General features: G+C 37.2%; 1 protein-coding gene across 3 annotated transcripts in view; it reads right to left on the bottom strand.

Annotated features, from left to right (window-relative positions):
• Nucleotides 1–17,103, bottom strand: part of RNF217 (ring finger protein 217) — a 131,184-nt gene that overhangs the window by 36,155 nt on the left and 77,926 nt on the right. For 2 of the 3 annotated variants that reach the window (XM_024248853.3, XM_054558118.2), the window contains exon 2: nucleotides 9,587–9,820. The exons of the other annotated variant lie outside the window; for it this stretch is intronic. In XM_024248853.3, coding sequence (XP_024104621.3) covers nucleotides 9,587–9,820 — 234 coding nt within the window. The remainder of the gene's footprint in view (nucleotides 1–9,586; nucleotides 9,821–17,103) is intronic. 3 annotated transcript variants of the gene reach the window in all.

The following is a 17,103-nucleotide window of genomic DNA, read 5'->3' as shown; positions in this document are numbered from 1 at the left end:
AAACCATAAAAGGACTAATAGCCAACTCCAACAACTTTGGTATTAAAAGACTACATCTGAAATTGTCCCAGATTTTTTGTTCTGACGATGCCTCATTCATTTTGAACTTAACCATATTCAAAATTGGCCTTACACAAACACATACAGACATCAACACTGCATCTTCCTCCACTCTTTTATTTACAGTTATTCTTCCACATGAAATGCTATCTCACAACCACAGACCCACCACATGGAGTGCCTGCCTTCTTAGTAATTACAGTCACACAGAAATCATCATGCCCTGTCCTTGTGGCTCAAAGTGTGGTTGCAGGGCCAGAAACATCAGCATCACCTGAGAACTTGTTGGAAACACAGAATTCATGAATCCTTAGACCTCAGAGCCAAAAGCGCACATTTTCACAAGGTCCGGAGGTGATTCGTATGCATCCTAAAGTTTGAGAGGCACTGCTCTATACCGTGTGCCTGCATCGCCCAGGCCACAATTTATTGGACCAGGAATGAGTCCCTAAGCCAAAAACATGTATCCACTAGTTGGCAAGCTGCCTAAGCGGTGGCATGAGCTTTGTGTAGCAGGGGTGCTCATTGTTGAATGGAGATTAGCAAAGATAGATTTTTCTCTCTTGAGGAGTGTCATGGAGATACAAAGGATGCCTTCATGGAGGCAAAGACAGAAAGAGCTAAATGACTACAATGCAGACCACTGGCGAAGGACACAGACATTGACTTCTGGTGAGATGACAGAAGGGCTCTCACACTACCAGAGTTTGTGTCTGATTCTCTATGAGGCCTGCCTGGGCAGCTGCGGAGAGTATTTTCCTGCCCTTCCTACTCCCCATGGAGCCTTAGACTAAACCTCACTAATTGAGGTAGCCCAAGAAACAGTACATTTCTGCTTCTGGTAACTGGAAGAGTCCGGTGAATTAAATCTATTAAAGTCTTATCTTGATCAAATGCTCCTTTCTTCAAGATGTCTTCCCTATTTCTTGCAACCAGATTCAGTACCTTTCTCATGGAACTTCCATTAGGGATGTAGATGTCTAATCTCTCCAACAGCCCACAAGTTCACTCCTCAGTGAACTGTGTTTGTCAAAGGCTTTGTCTCATGTAAAATGAATGATTTTGCACACAGTTTAGGTATCACGTATCAGTTAACATTAAATGAATTCAAAGAAAAACCAACATATCTAATTTATGACTAGTGGCTGAGATGGTATTACTAATTCCTATATTATCAGATGATGTTTACTAAATACATTGTCCTAATGAACTTTTACTGAGCACTATGATCAACGCACAAACTCTTCTAAAAGAGGCAAGCAGGGCTTCAAGTGCTTCATGAATAAAGTTATCAGAGCTAAGAATCTTAATTAGCTTTCTCCAGAACCCACAAAAGATAAAAGAACTTTACATTAGATTTTTGACTTTTGAATACCCTTAGTTTTACCAGAAATCTGTGCTATACTGAGATAAAAGTACGCCGACTCACCTGCCCTAAGAAAATGGCATTTTCTCCTGATAATTCATCAAGTCGAGTAAGGAAACAACCCACAAAATAAAAAGTGTCTAAAACCAAAGAAAACCCCAGATCATTATTTTCCTGCCTAAATTCTAGATACCCCTATACACATCATTATTTTAAATAAATCACAAAATCATTACTTATCAAATTCAAAATATTAGACAACATCCATGTGTAAAGTAGCACTGCAAATATAAGAGCTGATTCAGTTTTCCAAAAAGGATTTTCTTTACTAGAACCTCAGGTTCAGATTCTCAATAATGAAGCACATGTATCAGTTCATTTTCCCGTCCAACAAATATTTATTGGGCAGCTTCAAGTAGCAGGAACTGCCTATGTTGACTGTAGGCAGAAAAAATGAAAATACTTCTCCTTAAGGAACTTACTGGGGTCTGACAGATATAAACCAAAAGAGCTATAAAGGCATATAGTAACTGCTAGAATAGAAGCTGGGACAAGTGGGTGCCATGGAAAGAGGCTTCAGTGAAGCTGGAACATAAGCGTTCAGAGAGAATGTGGCCTTCAACAATGAGTAGAAATGTTACTGGGACAAGTGATGAGGTAACACTTTGAGTAGAGGGTCCATCCTGAGCCAGCACACAGAGGCCCCAGAGCACATGATATACTGGGGAAACAACAAGTGTTCTAATGTAGCCTGAACAGAGATGTCACTTCAGCTAGCTCAACCCTGATCCTTGCTAAGTGTACGATAAATGGAGCCAGTAAGTTCCTATAATCCTGGCACGTCCCCCAAAATATACCATGGTCCAGAAACTCTGCATAGGAAACATGTAAAAATCATAGCTGTCAGATTCGGGTATGTCCTAAAGAAACTAACCAAAATGGTAAATAATTGGGAAATCTTGTAGTTATAAAAATGTTTTAAAAACTGAAGATGCTTTTCTTGAAGATGAGATGTGGAGAGGTACAGCATGTTATAGAGAGGAGAAAATGAGTCTTGATGCATGGCTTCAAATACTTTCAAGGAAACACTGTTTGCTCCCTTATAACATAAAATCCTAAAGCCAGATGGTGGCAATGGAAAGAAATTCTCCATATGGGAAAACATGTTTTGACTTCTTGTCTTTAATCTTACTCCCTGAGATTTCACTGCCTACTTGGGGATCTCTCCCTGCATGGAAATGCCAGTAACATAGAGTCTTCATGAGGCACTGCACCCTTGAACACAGTCCAAATGTGGCCAAGTGATCCTTGCCTTAGTTTCTCACAGCACAGCTAAAACTAAGCTGGAAAGGGAAAGTGAAACTTTCCTAAAGGCTGAGGACCAACAGCAGACCAAAACAAAACAAAACAAATAAAACCACACACACACACACACACACACACACACACACACACAAAACGCATGACAAGGTAAGCTAAATTGCGATATGGTGCTTATTTATATAAATAACCTTACTGAACTCCCTCAACATTGGTTTCCTTTTACATATGCAACACAATTATTTATTGTACAATGCATTCACCTCAATACTAGCTTTTATGTTCAAGCTGGACTCATGCTTTTCTTGGACAGCATGTCTGAACTTGAGAATGGGGGTTGTTTGAAAAAGTACTCTCTCCCTAATTTGAAAATCACTATTTCATATCAGTCCATCTTGCTCCTACCACCTGGAAACACCTTAAGCATTTACAGACTCTTCCTGTAAATCCAGAGAGCAAAGCCCAGAGAAGCATTTGTCTGGGTCTATTTCTTGTCTGAGGACCCACTTCTTCACTGGTGAACACAAAGGGTACTGGAAAATTCTTCCCTGATTTGCATAGCCCAAAGTCCTGGCCAGAAAAATGTGGTATCATCCTGTTTTGAACAAGATGTCCTGCTCTGAACACAACAGAATCAGGATAACATCTCACAAGAGGTACCCACATAAAGTAGCAAGAGGTCCATTGTGTTACAGTGTACAAAAGGAAATGGGAATATTCTCTGTGACTAGTAAGTGAAGGCAGGAGGGAAGCATACCTCAGCCTAAAGGTAACAATGAATTATTTCAAATCTGAGGTTTTTGAAAATGGAAAGGAATGATTCTATTAACAAGTTCCTTAACAAAAGCAGTGTTCAGAGTCTGCATGGCCAACTGGTAGGCATATTGCAGAGGGGATCCGTGCACTGTGTAGACAGCCCCAGTAGATTCTCTTACAAATCTAAGTAGGTAAATATGGAAAGGTAGTAGTACAGAGGGTGGTAGATAAGAAATGTAAGGTCTTCACTTCACTTCTTTCAGGATATCTTCCAGACCATTTTATAATGAAGACCACACTTGGCCTACTTTAACACACGATATTGGGGGCCATCAGAGACAGACGATTCTTCACTTGTTCATCGTGCTAAAGACCCAATGACAATGGGATAAAGGGAAAACAGTTCTTAGTACCAGTGCAGGTCAATTTATCTTAGCTGCAAGATTTGATTATTACTATAGTTTGTTTTTTTAAGGTGAAGTGTAGGCTAAAATATCAGATAAATTCCAACATTTGGCTGTTAGAAGTTCAAGCACAAGTTAAAAACCTCTAAAAATATTGTGTCTAATTTATGCATCAAAAAAGCAAACAAAGAACTGCCTTAGCAAAACACTTCATTAGTAACTGAAGAAAGAAATGCTAATATAATTTAGTAGGCTTGCATCATAGCTGAGTGTTATACATTTTTTCAAGGGTAATGTATGTAACACACACTTTATTTACACTGGCGTCTATCAACAGGGCTAGAGGACTTTAACTGTCTCATAAATCTATGCCAACAACAACCATTTAAGAAACTATACTTTTTTTCTATGGGCTCCTGACATGAGTGATACATTAATCCCAAGAGAAATCAGTGTGTGTTGTAAGCTACCCTAACCTTGCAGGGAAGATGCACAACCAGATTCTCCATTTGTAAACACTGTCAACTTAAAGTGATGGTGTCAGGGGAAACCAGAACAAAGCAGCATACTCATTACATGTTCATGGGAAAGCTTTACACATTCTTACATATGGGAAACAGTTCTCAAGTTATCTTTACCAGAAGGAAGGTTAAGCACGTTTTAAAGTACACCACTTCGCAACAACCGATTGATTTGACTGTATTCTTAAAGCCCTTAGAAAATTCTTTTACCACATGAGAAAATATTTGTGTAGTGTTTATAAAATGTAATTTCTACTCAGAGGGTTTATAAGAAATAAAAAAAGACAGCTAGAGAAATAAGGTAAGCACACAGACAGAGTTTCTCCAGGGAATTTTATTGGCTTTTTTCTTTCACCTGGGGTAAAAGATGCATCAAAAGTGCCATTGTATAAATTATCAAGATTCTGCTTAACATTTGTGGGAAGAAGAGTGGGGATTATTATTAGTCTTGTCTGAAGAAAACCATCAAAAGAATTACCTCTAACATGTTCTCTAACACGTTGATAAGCATGACCTTCAACTCTTTCTCCAAATCGATACGAAAAGGGGGATCATTTCTTAAGTCTACACTTACAATAAGAACGAAACCTAGAATTGCACCTATCTCAGTAAAACCTGTATGAGTAAAATAACTACTTTTAATCCTTTACACATCTTTCCTCTCTTCCATAAAGAACTGCCATCACCTCCTCTACATCCCAAAGAATATTTTTTTTAATATTTGTAAGTTCAATGACAATCCCCTTCACTGCCCCCAATATTGATGACTTCCACCAAATCACTCCTGAGTCATGTTTTCTGGACATCTCTTTGATGCCCTAAAGAGTCTTCAAACTTAACACTATCAACATATTTCAAACTGAATTAATTTTCCATTTCCCAAACCTGCTCCTCTTCTTCTGGACATAGTCAATTTTACCCCTCCTTTCTGCCCATTGTCCACCACTCACCCCATGTTTTCTTTCAACTATATTCTTTTTTACTCCCCCATGCCCTTCTCAATACCCAGGGTTGCTCATTCTGCTCTCTTTGCCTAATAATAATAACAATCATAATACTTTCCAGTATGTGTCATATGTGGTGCTAAGTAATTTATATGTGTGATTTCATTTAACTCTTACTACATTCTTATGACATAGGTACTATTACTATCCCCAGTTAAAGACGTGGAAACGATACTCAAGGTGACAGAGCTAGTGTGTGACAGGCTGAGAGTTTAATTCCAGTTTGAAAGCAGTGCTCTGACCTGCCTTTTCCACCTTGGTAAATCCAACATCTCAAGGCTTAATGTGTTTACTCTTAAATGAATCCTTCAACAAATATGTTTTGAGTGCACCCTCTACCAGACATAGTGCTTGACACGGGTTATCAGCAGTGAATGAAGTAAACTTGGACCTGGACTCCCAGAGACCAGTTAGAAAGAGAAACTTAAAGCAAATAACCACACATATATATCATAAAATCCCAGGTGATAATTGCTATGGTGAAAAGCTCTGGGTGTGGGTTATGTGTCTATCTCCAGGCATAACATGAGGACATTAGTCAAAACTTCAACATTTTTTTATTTCTCCATCATTAACTTGTTGTCTATATTGATATGCGGTTGCTGTTGCACTGATAAATTATAGGAACTATTCAGGTTAGAAATTAGATTTCTAGTTGGAAATTGAAGTCAACCTTGTAGAAATGGAACGGTAAGCCTTTCTGGCATCATGACAAGAGTTTTAGGGAGAAGAAGACAGAAATACTATGGATGAAAAAGTGAGACTGGATTTGACAAAAGGCAAGGTTGTCTGAATGTAAATCTCTCAATTCACGAATGCACTTGTTCTATTTGATATAGTATGAGTTTGACAATGTTCAGAACATAATATAAAGCTCTATTTACTCAGATTTTTGCCAGAAGGGAATTGTTGGGTGTTGGGCCTGGAAGGATAAATGGACAGGTAAGAGTTTTACTTACTGCTTATTGTTATATTCTTTTTACCCTTTATCCACCTGCTGAGTACAAACGATTTAACAAGTGGTCTTCACAAAAATTAAAACCCCCAAATATGATATTTTAGGTCTCAAACTTCATGTGAGAAGCACGTACTCAGCTATAAAACAGCTATAATATTTTCAAACAGCTGAACTGACAGCAAAAGCCATAGTAAATGTTCAAAGAATGACATCTTGGATGAAGATACTGTGAATCAATGACTCAGAATAACATTAAACTAAACATTACAAGGGTTTTATCAATAGATACAAACCTACTTAAGCCTGTAAACATTATTATAAAGAGATGTTAAATTGCACAGAAATGTCAGACATTAGCAGCAACCTTTTTTTTTCTATTTCTGTTGCCTTATGATGCAACGTATTGTGTGTGAGTACTTGAATTCACTCCTCTTAAAGTTACAATAAATGACACCAATTTGGAACTACCTTATTTTATTAGGGAAACTGAATTTTTAAAAATACTGCAAAATAAAAAATGTTCACCTGTTCATCACAAAGAACAAAGATCTTAGTCTCAGTACAGGGTGCCATACTGTGGCCATGAATCTCACGATTGGTTGGCTGGGGTATCCATGTCAGTGCTCTCCTTACCTATAATACCCAGACAGGTATGGGCATGTAAACCAGGTAGTTAATGTTAACGTAAACCACAGAGTTTAATGATGAAAAATGTTATATAAACTTTACACTAAAATAAGTAAAAATTATTGCTTCAGGAATTATTTGAATCATCGCTAGAACTTTGTACAACATAGATCAAGGAGATTATTAACTTGTTCTCTTATCGGTCTTCTGTTCTACACTAGTAAAGAAGAGTAACAAAAATAATCATCCTCAAATTCTGTGGTAGTTTTACTCTTTTGAAATTTGCTTAAGTTTCATTTTATAGTGTAATGAGATTTCCACCCCACACCCACCGCTGAGGATCTTAACTGCTTCGTAATCAACATTTATTGTGTTGTTGAATTCCTCCTTACACCAAAGCAAATTTTCTTTTCCTCTACTAATCAAAAGGAATCAATTGAGTTTAATAAATTTAAGATGTTGATCCATTTGCCCCTGCTTCTCTTCTTACCTACAACAAATCGATAGACATTGGAGAAGCCTGACCTCTGGGAAATGTTATCAGAACACCATGGGCTCACTCAAAATTATACAAATATAGAATCTTCTATTTGTCAATTTTTACATATTTCACTCTCAATACATGTGTATTGTGATACATTATGCTCATCACAACATGATTTTGGTGATTTTAGATGAAATGAGATGTAAAACATTTCACTGTTGCCATAATTGTGACTTAAAATTATAACTCCTTTACCCATTTCATAAAAACAACACATATAAAAGTTACTCAGTTATTCCCACTCTAATTCAATTTTGTACACGTTTTAATTACTGCAATTTTAAAAATTAGTATAGTCTGAGTTTCTATATATCTAATTCCAAACATATATTAGAAAAAAATTGAATATCCTAATTTATGGAATTATGAGTCCTTCTAAAACTAGTAATTTCCTGATCTTATACAATAACATACAATTGCAATGAAAATAACTTAAAATAATCTAAGGATATATAGCATGAAATAAAAGTGTTCTATTAACGTTCAGTTAGCCTTCAACACAACTGTAGGGCAGTACTTTAGTTTTATGATTTTGTAACCTCAAAAAGAATGCTTTTTATAGAAGGGAAAAAAGGATTTTTTTCTAACAGTTATACCTGATAGAGAATGGCCTGCATAAAAACAGTAAATAAATTAACTATGAGAGCCAAGCAGTTTCAAAGAACAACGACTCATGAAGAAGCTTTGACTAACCTACAAATACTGTAGCTTATAACTGCAACAGCAGAGGAAACTACTTGCTAAACCATGGTCCCCTCAAAGCTACAAAATGAATAACGTAACCGCTGCTCTCAAGAAAGAGAACATGACCAGAAACTTACCTTAAATGGAGATGCCTTCAAACAGCCTTTGAAACCACTTCATCCTGCCATTTTGCTGTAATGACAAGGATGAAAACTACTGCCACAGCCTCAATGGTTTTCTGCTTCATTTACTGCAAAGATTCTCTGCTGTGGATTAGTCACCTGGTAAGGCTCAAAAATTTGGAAGACAATTGTTCTGGGGTGGGCCTGGGGCACTGGTGTGTCATGAAAGTTCTCGGGTGATTCTAATATACAATCAGGGCTGTGAATCAATGCTCTGCTGCCACAGTTGTTGCCTTGGTTTCCCAGGCTTCTGTCTGGTCCTCTTGTGATAGCTTCTATGAATGCTGCCAGATGACATTTCTCTAATGCTTACAGAGTTAAATCCAAACTTCTGCGCAAACTGCACAAGACTCCACATGATCTGCTCTTATCTGCCCGATCAGCTGCCTCTCCTGACTTTCCACCAGCTCTAGAAGCACTTGATTACAACAAGCCTGGCCTTAGCCTCAGGGGCCGTGCACTTACTCATCCCTTGCTCTGAAATGCTCACCATGTTTATCTGTCTGGAGAACTGCACCTCCTCTGTGAAGCCATTCCTGACATCCCAGAGCCTAACCCTCCTTCAAGTGTCCTCAAAGCACCCTATATGTACACAGTTTTGTGTTTTTTTCTAATCATATTGGACTGTCATTTTTAGAACACATGTCTCTCCCATCTTTGACTTTTTTTGAAGCAGGGACTATATCACATTTGCTCTATAGCCCCCAAACTTAGCACACTGCCTAGCATATACAGCATTCTGTATTTGCTGAATAAATGAATGAATACCGTTTATATTATTTTTACCTATTATAGACAGAACAAGAGCAGACTTACATTGGGACCACTGAAAAAAAATCAAGTCCATAATAATAAAGAAAAAGCCTAAGTATTTAGTATTTGGTAGTAGTAACTATTATTACTCTAAAGATCAGCCTTCCTATAAGGTTACTAGATTAATTTTCAACAGGGTTAAAGTCAAAGACAAAACTGTAATTCCTTAAGAGCGCTCTCTTACCATCAGCCTCCCCAAACCATATGCTTTCAGAATGATGGCCAATATATGCTCACCTTCAGCTCCATAAAGGAAAGATGCCCCCTTAATGCCCACCACAAGTGGATCTAATCTGGCTGCTTCTGCCATGTGACATCTAACCCACAGCTCTGGTGAAAATGCTTACTTTGTATTTGCTTTCTGATCTGGAAGGGGTGGGAATATGTCCTTTTTTCTTGAAGGTTGTAAAGTGCTTGCACTGAGGACATGGCTTGGTGCTGGAATCAATACGGCCAAGTTCCAAGAAGTACTTATACTTGATGGAGTCTTCATGCGTTAAGTTATAGACAACAGTTGTTTCTTCCAAGAATTCAAAACACTCTGTGATGGGGCATTTGATTTCTACTTGGCCAAGTTGTACCTGCATGATGGAAGAGCAGATGGAAGGAAAAAAACGTCACTGGTTATTTTCTTTCATTTTTTTTTTGTATACAGTATTACTTATTTCATGATTGCAATAAAGGATTGTGTGTAATTTTTAAGATAACATAATGAATGTTAATAACCTTGATACCTGCTTTAGGCAATACCAAAATAATCACTACATAATGCTTCTGAAATGACTTACAGGGCATTTAAGTCTTCTCTGATCATTCTTTTTTGTGAAAAGAAATGGACCTAAGCCACAGGCTCACCAAAGAAGCAAATTATCATCTCATGTTTCTGGAAACTGCAGGGTTAGACAGCATTCAGATGATGCACCAACTGCAAGAACTGCAGGGTCAGGCAGCATTTAGACAAGATGCCAACTAAAAGGTGTTTCACATTTTTCAACATCACTGCAGAGTACTTCAGCACTAAACTCTGGGCACATTTTACTATTTTAAAAGGACAAAAGATTTTGTAACGTATAATGCCTAATAGTTTAAAAACTGTTACAAAAAACTGTTTCCTCTAACCCTTCTGTGTTAAGAACATAAAGTAAGCAGTTCCTATATAATGAGAATCATAGGAACAAGTAGGAAAACGAAACCAGCTACAACAGTGTAAAAAATCCTTATGAAATCTGGCTGCTACTGAGGTAATTTACAAAATTAATGTATTCAAAGGACTACGAAGCTACATTAGGAGAGAAGGGAGGATACATCAAAATGCGACATTTAGCATGTGTTATGGAGTAACAGATATGTTTAGCATTAAAAATTACAATAAAAGATTAAAGCACAAAGTGTGAACACAACTAATTTTTAAATGGTTAAAATAAACTACTTTGAAATAATGAGTAGCTAGAGCATTTTTCGTAAGTAGTGAACAATAACTCTTTATATACATGGCATTACAATCTCTTTTGTCCATTCTAATGTAGTACAGGGAGGCACTAAAAACTCCAAATGACAAACACCGCCAAACCCTTTCTTTTTTATTTGGGTGAATCTGACATTCTCAGAAAGCAAAACATATGTACTTGAAGTAGAAAAGAACGCTATGAAGACTCAGGTAGGAATGGGAGAAAGCCACGCAGTTTGGGGAAAGAAAAACATCACCACAAAGAGCAATTAAAAAAAAAAAACTAAATTCATAGTAACTTTTAACATTGCTATTTATCTGGCACAAACTTGAGGTAAGGTAGTTAAGAAGTTGCAGGCTGAAGGATGCATGGGGTGACATGCTGAATACCAGAAAAGGACATGAGCTAAGCTGAAAGCAAAATGAAAGAGACTGGCTTTGGATAATTCTCCTTATTAGTATTGACCTGTTAAAAGTATAAATTGTTGCATAATTTTATGCTACTATTGTACAAAACATGGCCCAGAGAGGATTTAAAAATATATGCCCAAACGCTTTTTTCTATTTTTTCTGATGAGTCTGCTCACAGTCCCAATCAGATTTTATTATTCATGTTACAGTGTTATGATGCTATTATAATTCAAATTATGTTTTAGAATAAATTATTTTGTTCTGCCTCAAGACAAAAATTCTCAGATTTTTGTGTAGATAAAAACCCCTGTGTAACAAACTAAGAACCTGGTTTAATGAAGTATATAACTTAAATATTAAAAAATGATTAAATGTTTCCTCTTTTAATATTCTGTAGACATTTATCATGCACGATTCTGAGGCAGGTATGGGCTAGGTACCGAAGCTTTGCAGGTGCATGTCAGTAAAGAGGCAATCAGGAGGCAAAATGGTGAGTACGAGGTGTCAGGAGAAGTATAGTAATCTCAGACCTGGAGGGATCAGAAGAGGTTTCTTGGAAGAAGTGAGGTTTCAAGTGAGAGCTTAAGACTAGCAGGATTTAGCCAAACAAAGGTGAGAAGGGGTTCCAAGCAGACAAAAGAGACAACTTGGGCAAAGGCCTGGAGGAAAGAGGACACAGCACTAGTGTACCCCAATTGGATCAACTTGTATAGTGCCCAAATGCACATGCATCTGAACTTAAAGATCAAAGCCTTGGGACGGCTCCTAAAGATGAGCAGCAGACTGGACCACAAAGTGTGAGTAAGGAAAGATGAGGCTGTAAGCAAAGATGAACCACCTAGGACCAGAGCACAAGGGCAGAGCATGAAGCCATCTTAGGAGTCTAGTTGTTTTTCTATTTAAATAGAAAATTATGCAGTTTTCAGAATGTGAAAGATAGTTTCTTTCAAGTCCACAGAAAAGGGGCTTACTTGGGCTACCTCGAGAGGCACTTGTTATTGGGAAGCAGTACATTTCTGTTATTAAGAGCCTGAATTTTTTACTCTCAGGTCAGTGTTTGAATCCAGCCTTCTTCACCTATGAGTTTATGTTATTTTAACTATATAAATGATAACAATGCAGCAGCAATTTCACAGCCACTCAGGAATGGCCAGGTGTTATGGAAACTGAATGCAGTTTAGGGACTAGAACAATCCAAGGCAGCTAAAGAGGGCAGGTTGTCTTGATGTTCCTTCAGCAGTGGGTATTTATTACTCAACCACATCGGGATACCATCCAACATCCAATCAAACACCTTCTTTTCTACTGCAGTATTTCTCAAATCTGCAAATCTATTCAATTTCCGTAGAATATATTACTTCCTCTTGCTTTCATACTCTCTGCATTGACTATTCTTTACCTTCCCTTCTTTCTCAAGGCTCCAAAATCCCTATCCTAGTACACTGAACCAAAGACCTCATATTTTATTGAACACATAGAGGCAATCAGATGCATATTCCCATACCTACCCACTACCAGCTCTAGCAATTTACATCTCTGTTTTCTGTCTTCCCTCTGTAGAGGGCCGAATCTATTTCCAGAACAATGGATATGAGTCTCTTAAAGTGTCTGTTGAGCATTCCAGTTTCCTGGCCCACTCAAGACCTACAGAATTGGAATCATTGTTGACAAGCCAGTAATTGGCAGTTTGGAACAGCTACTCATACAATCCTTCGATTACTCATACTTCTTCATACTAACAATATCCTCTTTTTCATAACATAGTGTTACTCATCACCTATGCAATCTTCTTGGCCTCTACATACATTCTCTTCCAGAAAATTTTCCTCAAAAGATCACTAGCAAACAACTAATTATGATTAAGTGAAGTACACTTTTTCATGTGTTCAACAAGATATGCATTTCATCAATTCAAGAATGCGTTTTAAAAGTACATTTTAATTTCTCAAAAGTCAAGTTTTTTATAATCAAAAGAAATTAGTATTGTACGATAGTTTAATTTGTAGTGTTTTTACTTTCTTGGTGGTACATAACCAAATACTGCATCCTACAATTGATCACATCTTAGATTTCAGTGAAATGTGGTTTTTATGGGCTAGGTAGTGTGACGGACATCTGGAGAGATAAGAGGAGAGAGAAACACAGGGTTTCTACTGGAGGAAATGAATAATAAACAAGCAAATAAACAAGGCAGATTGTAACCTGTGTTATGAATGAACTACACATCATGGAAGCAATCTCTAAGGAAATGACACCCTGAGTTGAGAAATGAAAGGCCTGTCATGCAGAGAACAGGGGGAAGAGACAGCAAACAAAGGAAACAAGAACATTGGCTCCAGCCAGAAGGTGTCTGATGTGCCTCTGATGAGAGCACAGAACTCAGTGACAAAAATATATACTAAAGGAGAGAGAGAACAGTATGAGATGAAGTTGGAGAGTTAGGCAGAAGACAGATCACATGGGCCTTGTTGGCCATGGTAAAAAGTCTGTATTATATAAAGACAATACGAATCACTGGTTTTATGAAGAGGACTGACATGCTCTTCTTGGAGAAGAGACAGGAGAGGAATAAAAGTGAAGGTTGGGAGAATTCTGGAAGTCTGGATTCAATGGCTCTTCCCACAAGTGATGTCTAGCTGTTACAGGCAGTAGATGATAGATGACTGAGAGGTAACAAGATACAGGGTGTATTTTGGAAGTGGAATCAATAAGATTTTTTTAAATTGACAAAAATTTTATGTATTTATGGTATATAACATGATGTTTTAATATATACATACAGATCAATATATATTAATCGAGCTAATTAATAAATGCATTGCTTCACTGCTCATTTTTAACAGAAGTAAGAAGAAAGATCATTAATAGGAGTGGTGAGAGAGAGCATCCTTGTCTTGTGCTGGTTTTCAAAGGGAATGTTTCCAGCTTTTGCCCATTCAATATGATATTGGCTATGGGTTTGTCATAAACAGCTCTTCTTATTTTGAGATATATTCCATCAATACCTAATTTATTGAGAGTTAACATGAAGGAATGTTGAATTTTATCGAAGGCCTTTTCTGCATCTATTGAGATAATCATGTGGTTTTTGTCACTGATTCTGTTTATGTGATTGATTATGTTTATTGATTTGCATATGTTGAATCAGTCTTGCATCCCAGGGATGAGGCCGACTTGATCGTGGTGGATAAGCTTTTTGATGTGCTGCTGGATTTGGTTTGCCAGTATTTTATTGAGGATTTTCGCATCGATGTTCATGAGGGATTTTGGCCTGAAGTTTTCTTTTTTTGTTGTGTCTCTGCCAGGTTTTGGAATCAGGATGACGTTGGCATCATAAAATGAGTTAGGGAGGAGTCCCTCCTTTTCAATTGTTTGGAATAGTTTCAGAAGGAATGATATTAGCTCCTCTGTACCTCTGGTAGAATCAGCAGTGAATCCGTCTGGTCCTGGGCATTTTTTGGGTGGTAGGCTATTAATTACTGCCTCAATTTCAGAACTTGTTATTGGTCTATTCAGGGATTTGACTTCTTCCTGGTTTAGTCTTGGGTAGGTGTATGTGTCCAGGGATTTATCCATTTCTTCTAGATTTTCTGGTTTATTTGTGTAGAGGTGTTATAGTATTCTCTGATGGTAGTTTTTATTGCTGTGGGATTGGTGGTGATATCCCCATTATCATTTTTATTGTGTCTATTTGATTCTGCTCTCTTTTCTTCTTTATTAGTCTAGCTAGTGGTCTATCTATTTTGATAATTTTTTCAAAAACACAGCTCCTGGATTCATTGATTTTTTTGAAGGTTTTTTCCTGTCTCTATCTCCTTCAATTCTGCTCTGATCTTAGTTATTTCTTGTCTTCTGTTAGCTTTTGAATTTGTTCGCTCTTGCTTCTCTACAGTTGTGATGTTAGGGTGTTGATTTCAGGTCTTTCCAGCTTTCTGATGTGGGCATTTAGTGCTCTAAATTTCCCTCTTAACATTGCTTTAGCTGTGTCCCAGAGATTCTGGTATGTTGTCTCTTTGTCCTAATTGGTTTCAAAGAACTTCTTCATTTCTGCCTTAATTTCGTTATTTACCCAGGAGTCATTCAGGAGCAGGTTGTTCAATTTCTATGTAGTTGTGTAGTTTTGAGTGAGTTTCTTAATCCTAAATTTTAATTTGATTGCACTGTAGTCTGAGAGACTGTCTGTTATGATTTCAGTTCTTTTGCATTTGCTGAGGAGTGTTTTACTTCCATTTATGTGATTGATTTTAGAATAAGTGCCATGTGGCACTGAGACGAATGTATATTCTGTTGATTTAGGGTGGAGAGTTCTGTAGATGTCTATTAGGTCTACTTGATCCAGAGCTGAGTTCAAGTCCTGAATGTCCTTGTTAATTTTGTCTTGTTGATCTGTCTAATATTGAAAATGAGGTGTTAAAGTCTCCCACTATTATTGTGTGAGAGTCTAAGTCTCTTTGTAGGTCTCTAAGAACTCATTTTATGAATCTGGGTGCTCCTGTATTGGGTGCGTATATATTTAGGACAGTTAGCTCTTCTTGTTGCGTTGATCCCTTTACCACTATGTAATGCCCTTCTTTGTCTTTTTTGATCTTTGTTGATTTAAGATCTGTTTAAGCAGGGACTAGGATTGCACCCCTTGCTTCGGTACATGTATCCTGGAACTTAAAGTAAAATTTTTTTAAAAAAGAAAAAAATGTGGTACATATGCACCATGGAATACTATGCAGCCATAAAAAGGAATGAGGCCATGTCCTTAACAGGGACATGGATGGAGCTGGAAGCTATTATCCTCAGCAAACTAAAGCAGGAACAGAAAACCAAACATCACATGTTCTCACTTATAAGTGGGAGTTGAACAACAAGAACACATGGACACAGCAGGGACGAGCACGGGCGGGAACAACACAAACGGGCTTGTCAGGGGATGGGGTGGAGGGAGGGAGAGCATTAGGAAAAATAGTTAATGCATGTGGGGCTTAGTATCCAGGTGATGGGTTGATAGTTGCAGCAAACCACCATGGCGCACATTTACCTATGCAACAAACCTACACATCCTGCATATGTATCACAGAACTTAAAAATTAAATTAGAAAAAAAGATCATTAATACACCCAAAAAAACTCATACCAAGCTCCTAACAATAGGATAGGTGATAGAAAAAGTCCATAGTATAAAGTGAATTAAGCCGTGAATCTTGCCTTCATAGACCTTGAGAATGTAGCAATTAAATTGGCATTGATAGTCTTCTAGCAACTTGGGATTTGTTGGTATTAATTCATTTAATATTTACGCAATAGTTTAAAAAACTTTTTATTATGGATGATTAAAAGTATATGTGAAGGTTGGCAGATTGGTATTATGAATCCTTAAATAGCCATCCTCTAGCTTACATTGTCAACTTAGAGCCAATCTTATTTCTTCTATACCCTGAGTAATATGGCCCTCCCATGTTATTTTGAGGAAAATACCAGATATCATGTCATTTCATTCATAAATATTTCAGTATGGGGCTAAAAAATTAAGAAGTATTTTTAAAACCACAACCATGATACCATATGTCTCCAAAAATGCCAATTTTTTTGTATCAAGTTAACATTCTAAATAACATGTCATCTAACTTCTGTTTACCGGATTTTATCTACTTAATGTACTTAAAGATATTTTGCTGCTCCGTGTGTTCAATGCTAATACAACTATTTATATCACTGAAAAAGATGCTCTTCAGTTTTTCTGAACAAAAACATTTCCACGCTTGAAAGGAAAAAATTGCTTAACTCTAAAGGAATCTACAAGGCATCATTAAGAGACACTATTAACCACTTAACGTTCAAGCTACACGGCTAATTTGCCACCTGGGAGAACTCAAAAGTAATTTAATGACTCAGGTGATGAAGACCTCTGGAAAAGTGGCAGACTAATTAATTAAATTTTCCAAAGGAAAGGACGGGAAAAAGTACAAATCTTGGGCCTCATTGCTCAATTTATCAAATGTGTAGTTTATGACTCTGA

The sequence above is a fragment of the Pongo abelii genome, chromosome 5 (genome assembly GCF_028885655.2).
Source record: "Pongo abelii isolate AG06213 chromosome 5, NHGRI_mPonAbe1-v2.0_pri, whole genome shotgun sequence".
Classification (NCBI taxonomy): Eukaryota; Metazoa; Chordata; class Mammalia; order Primates; family Hominidae; genus Pongo; species Pongo abelii.
This window is presented reverse-complemented; position numbering and strand designations above follow the sequence as displayed.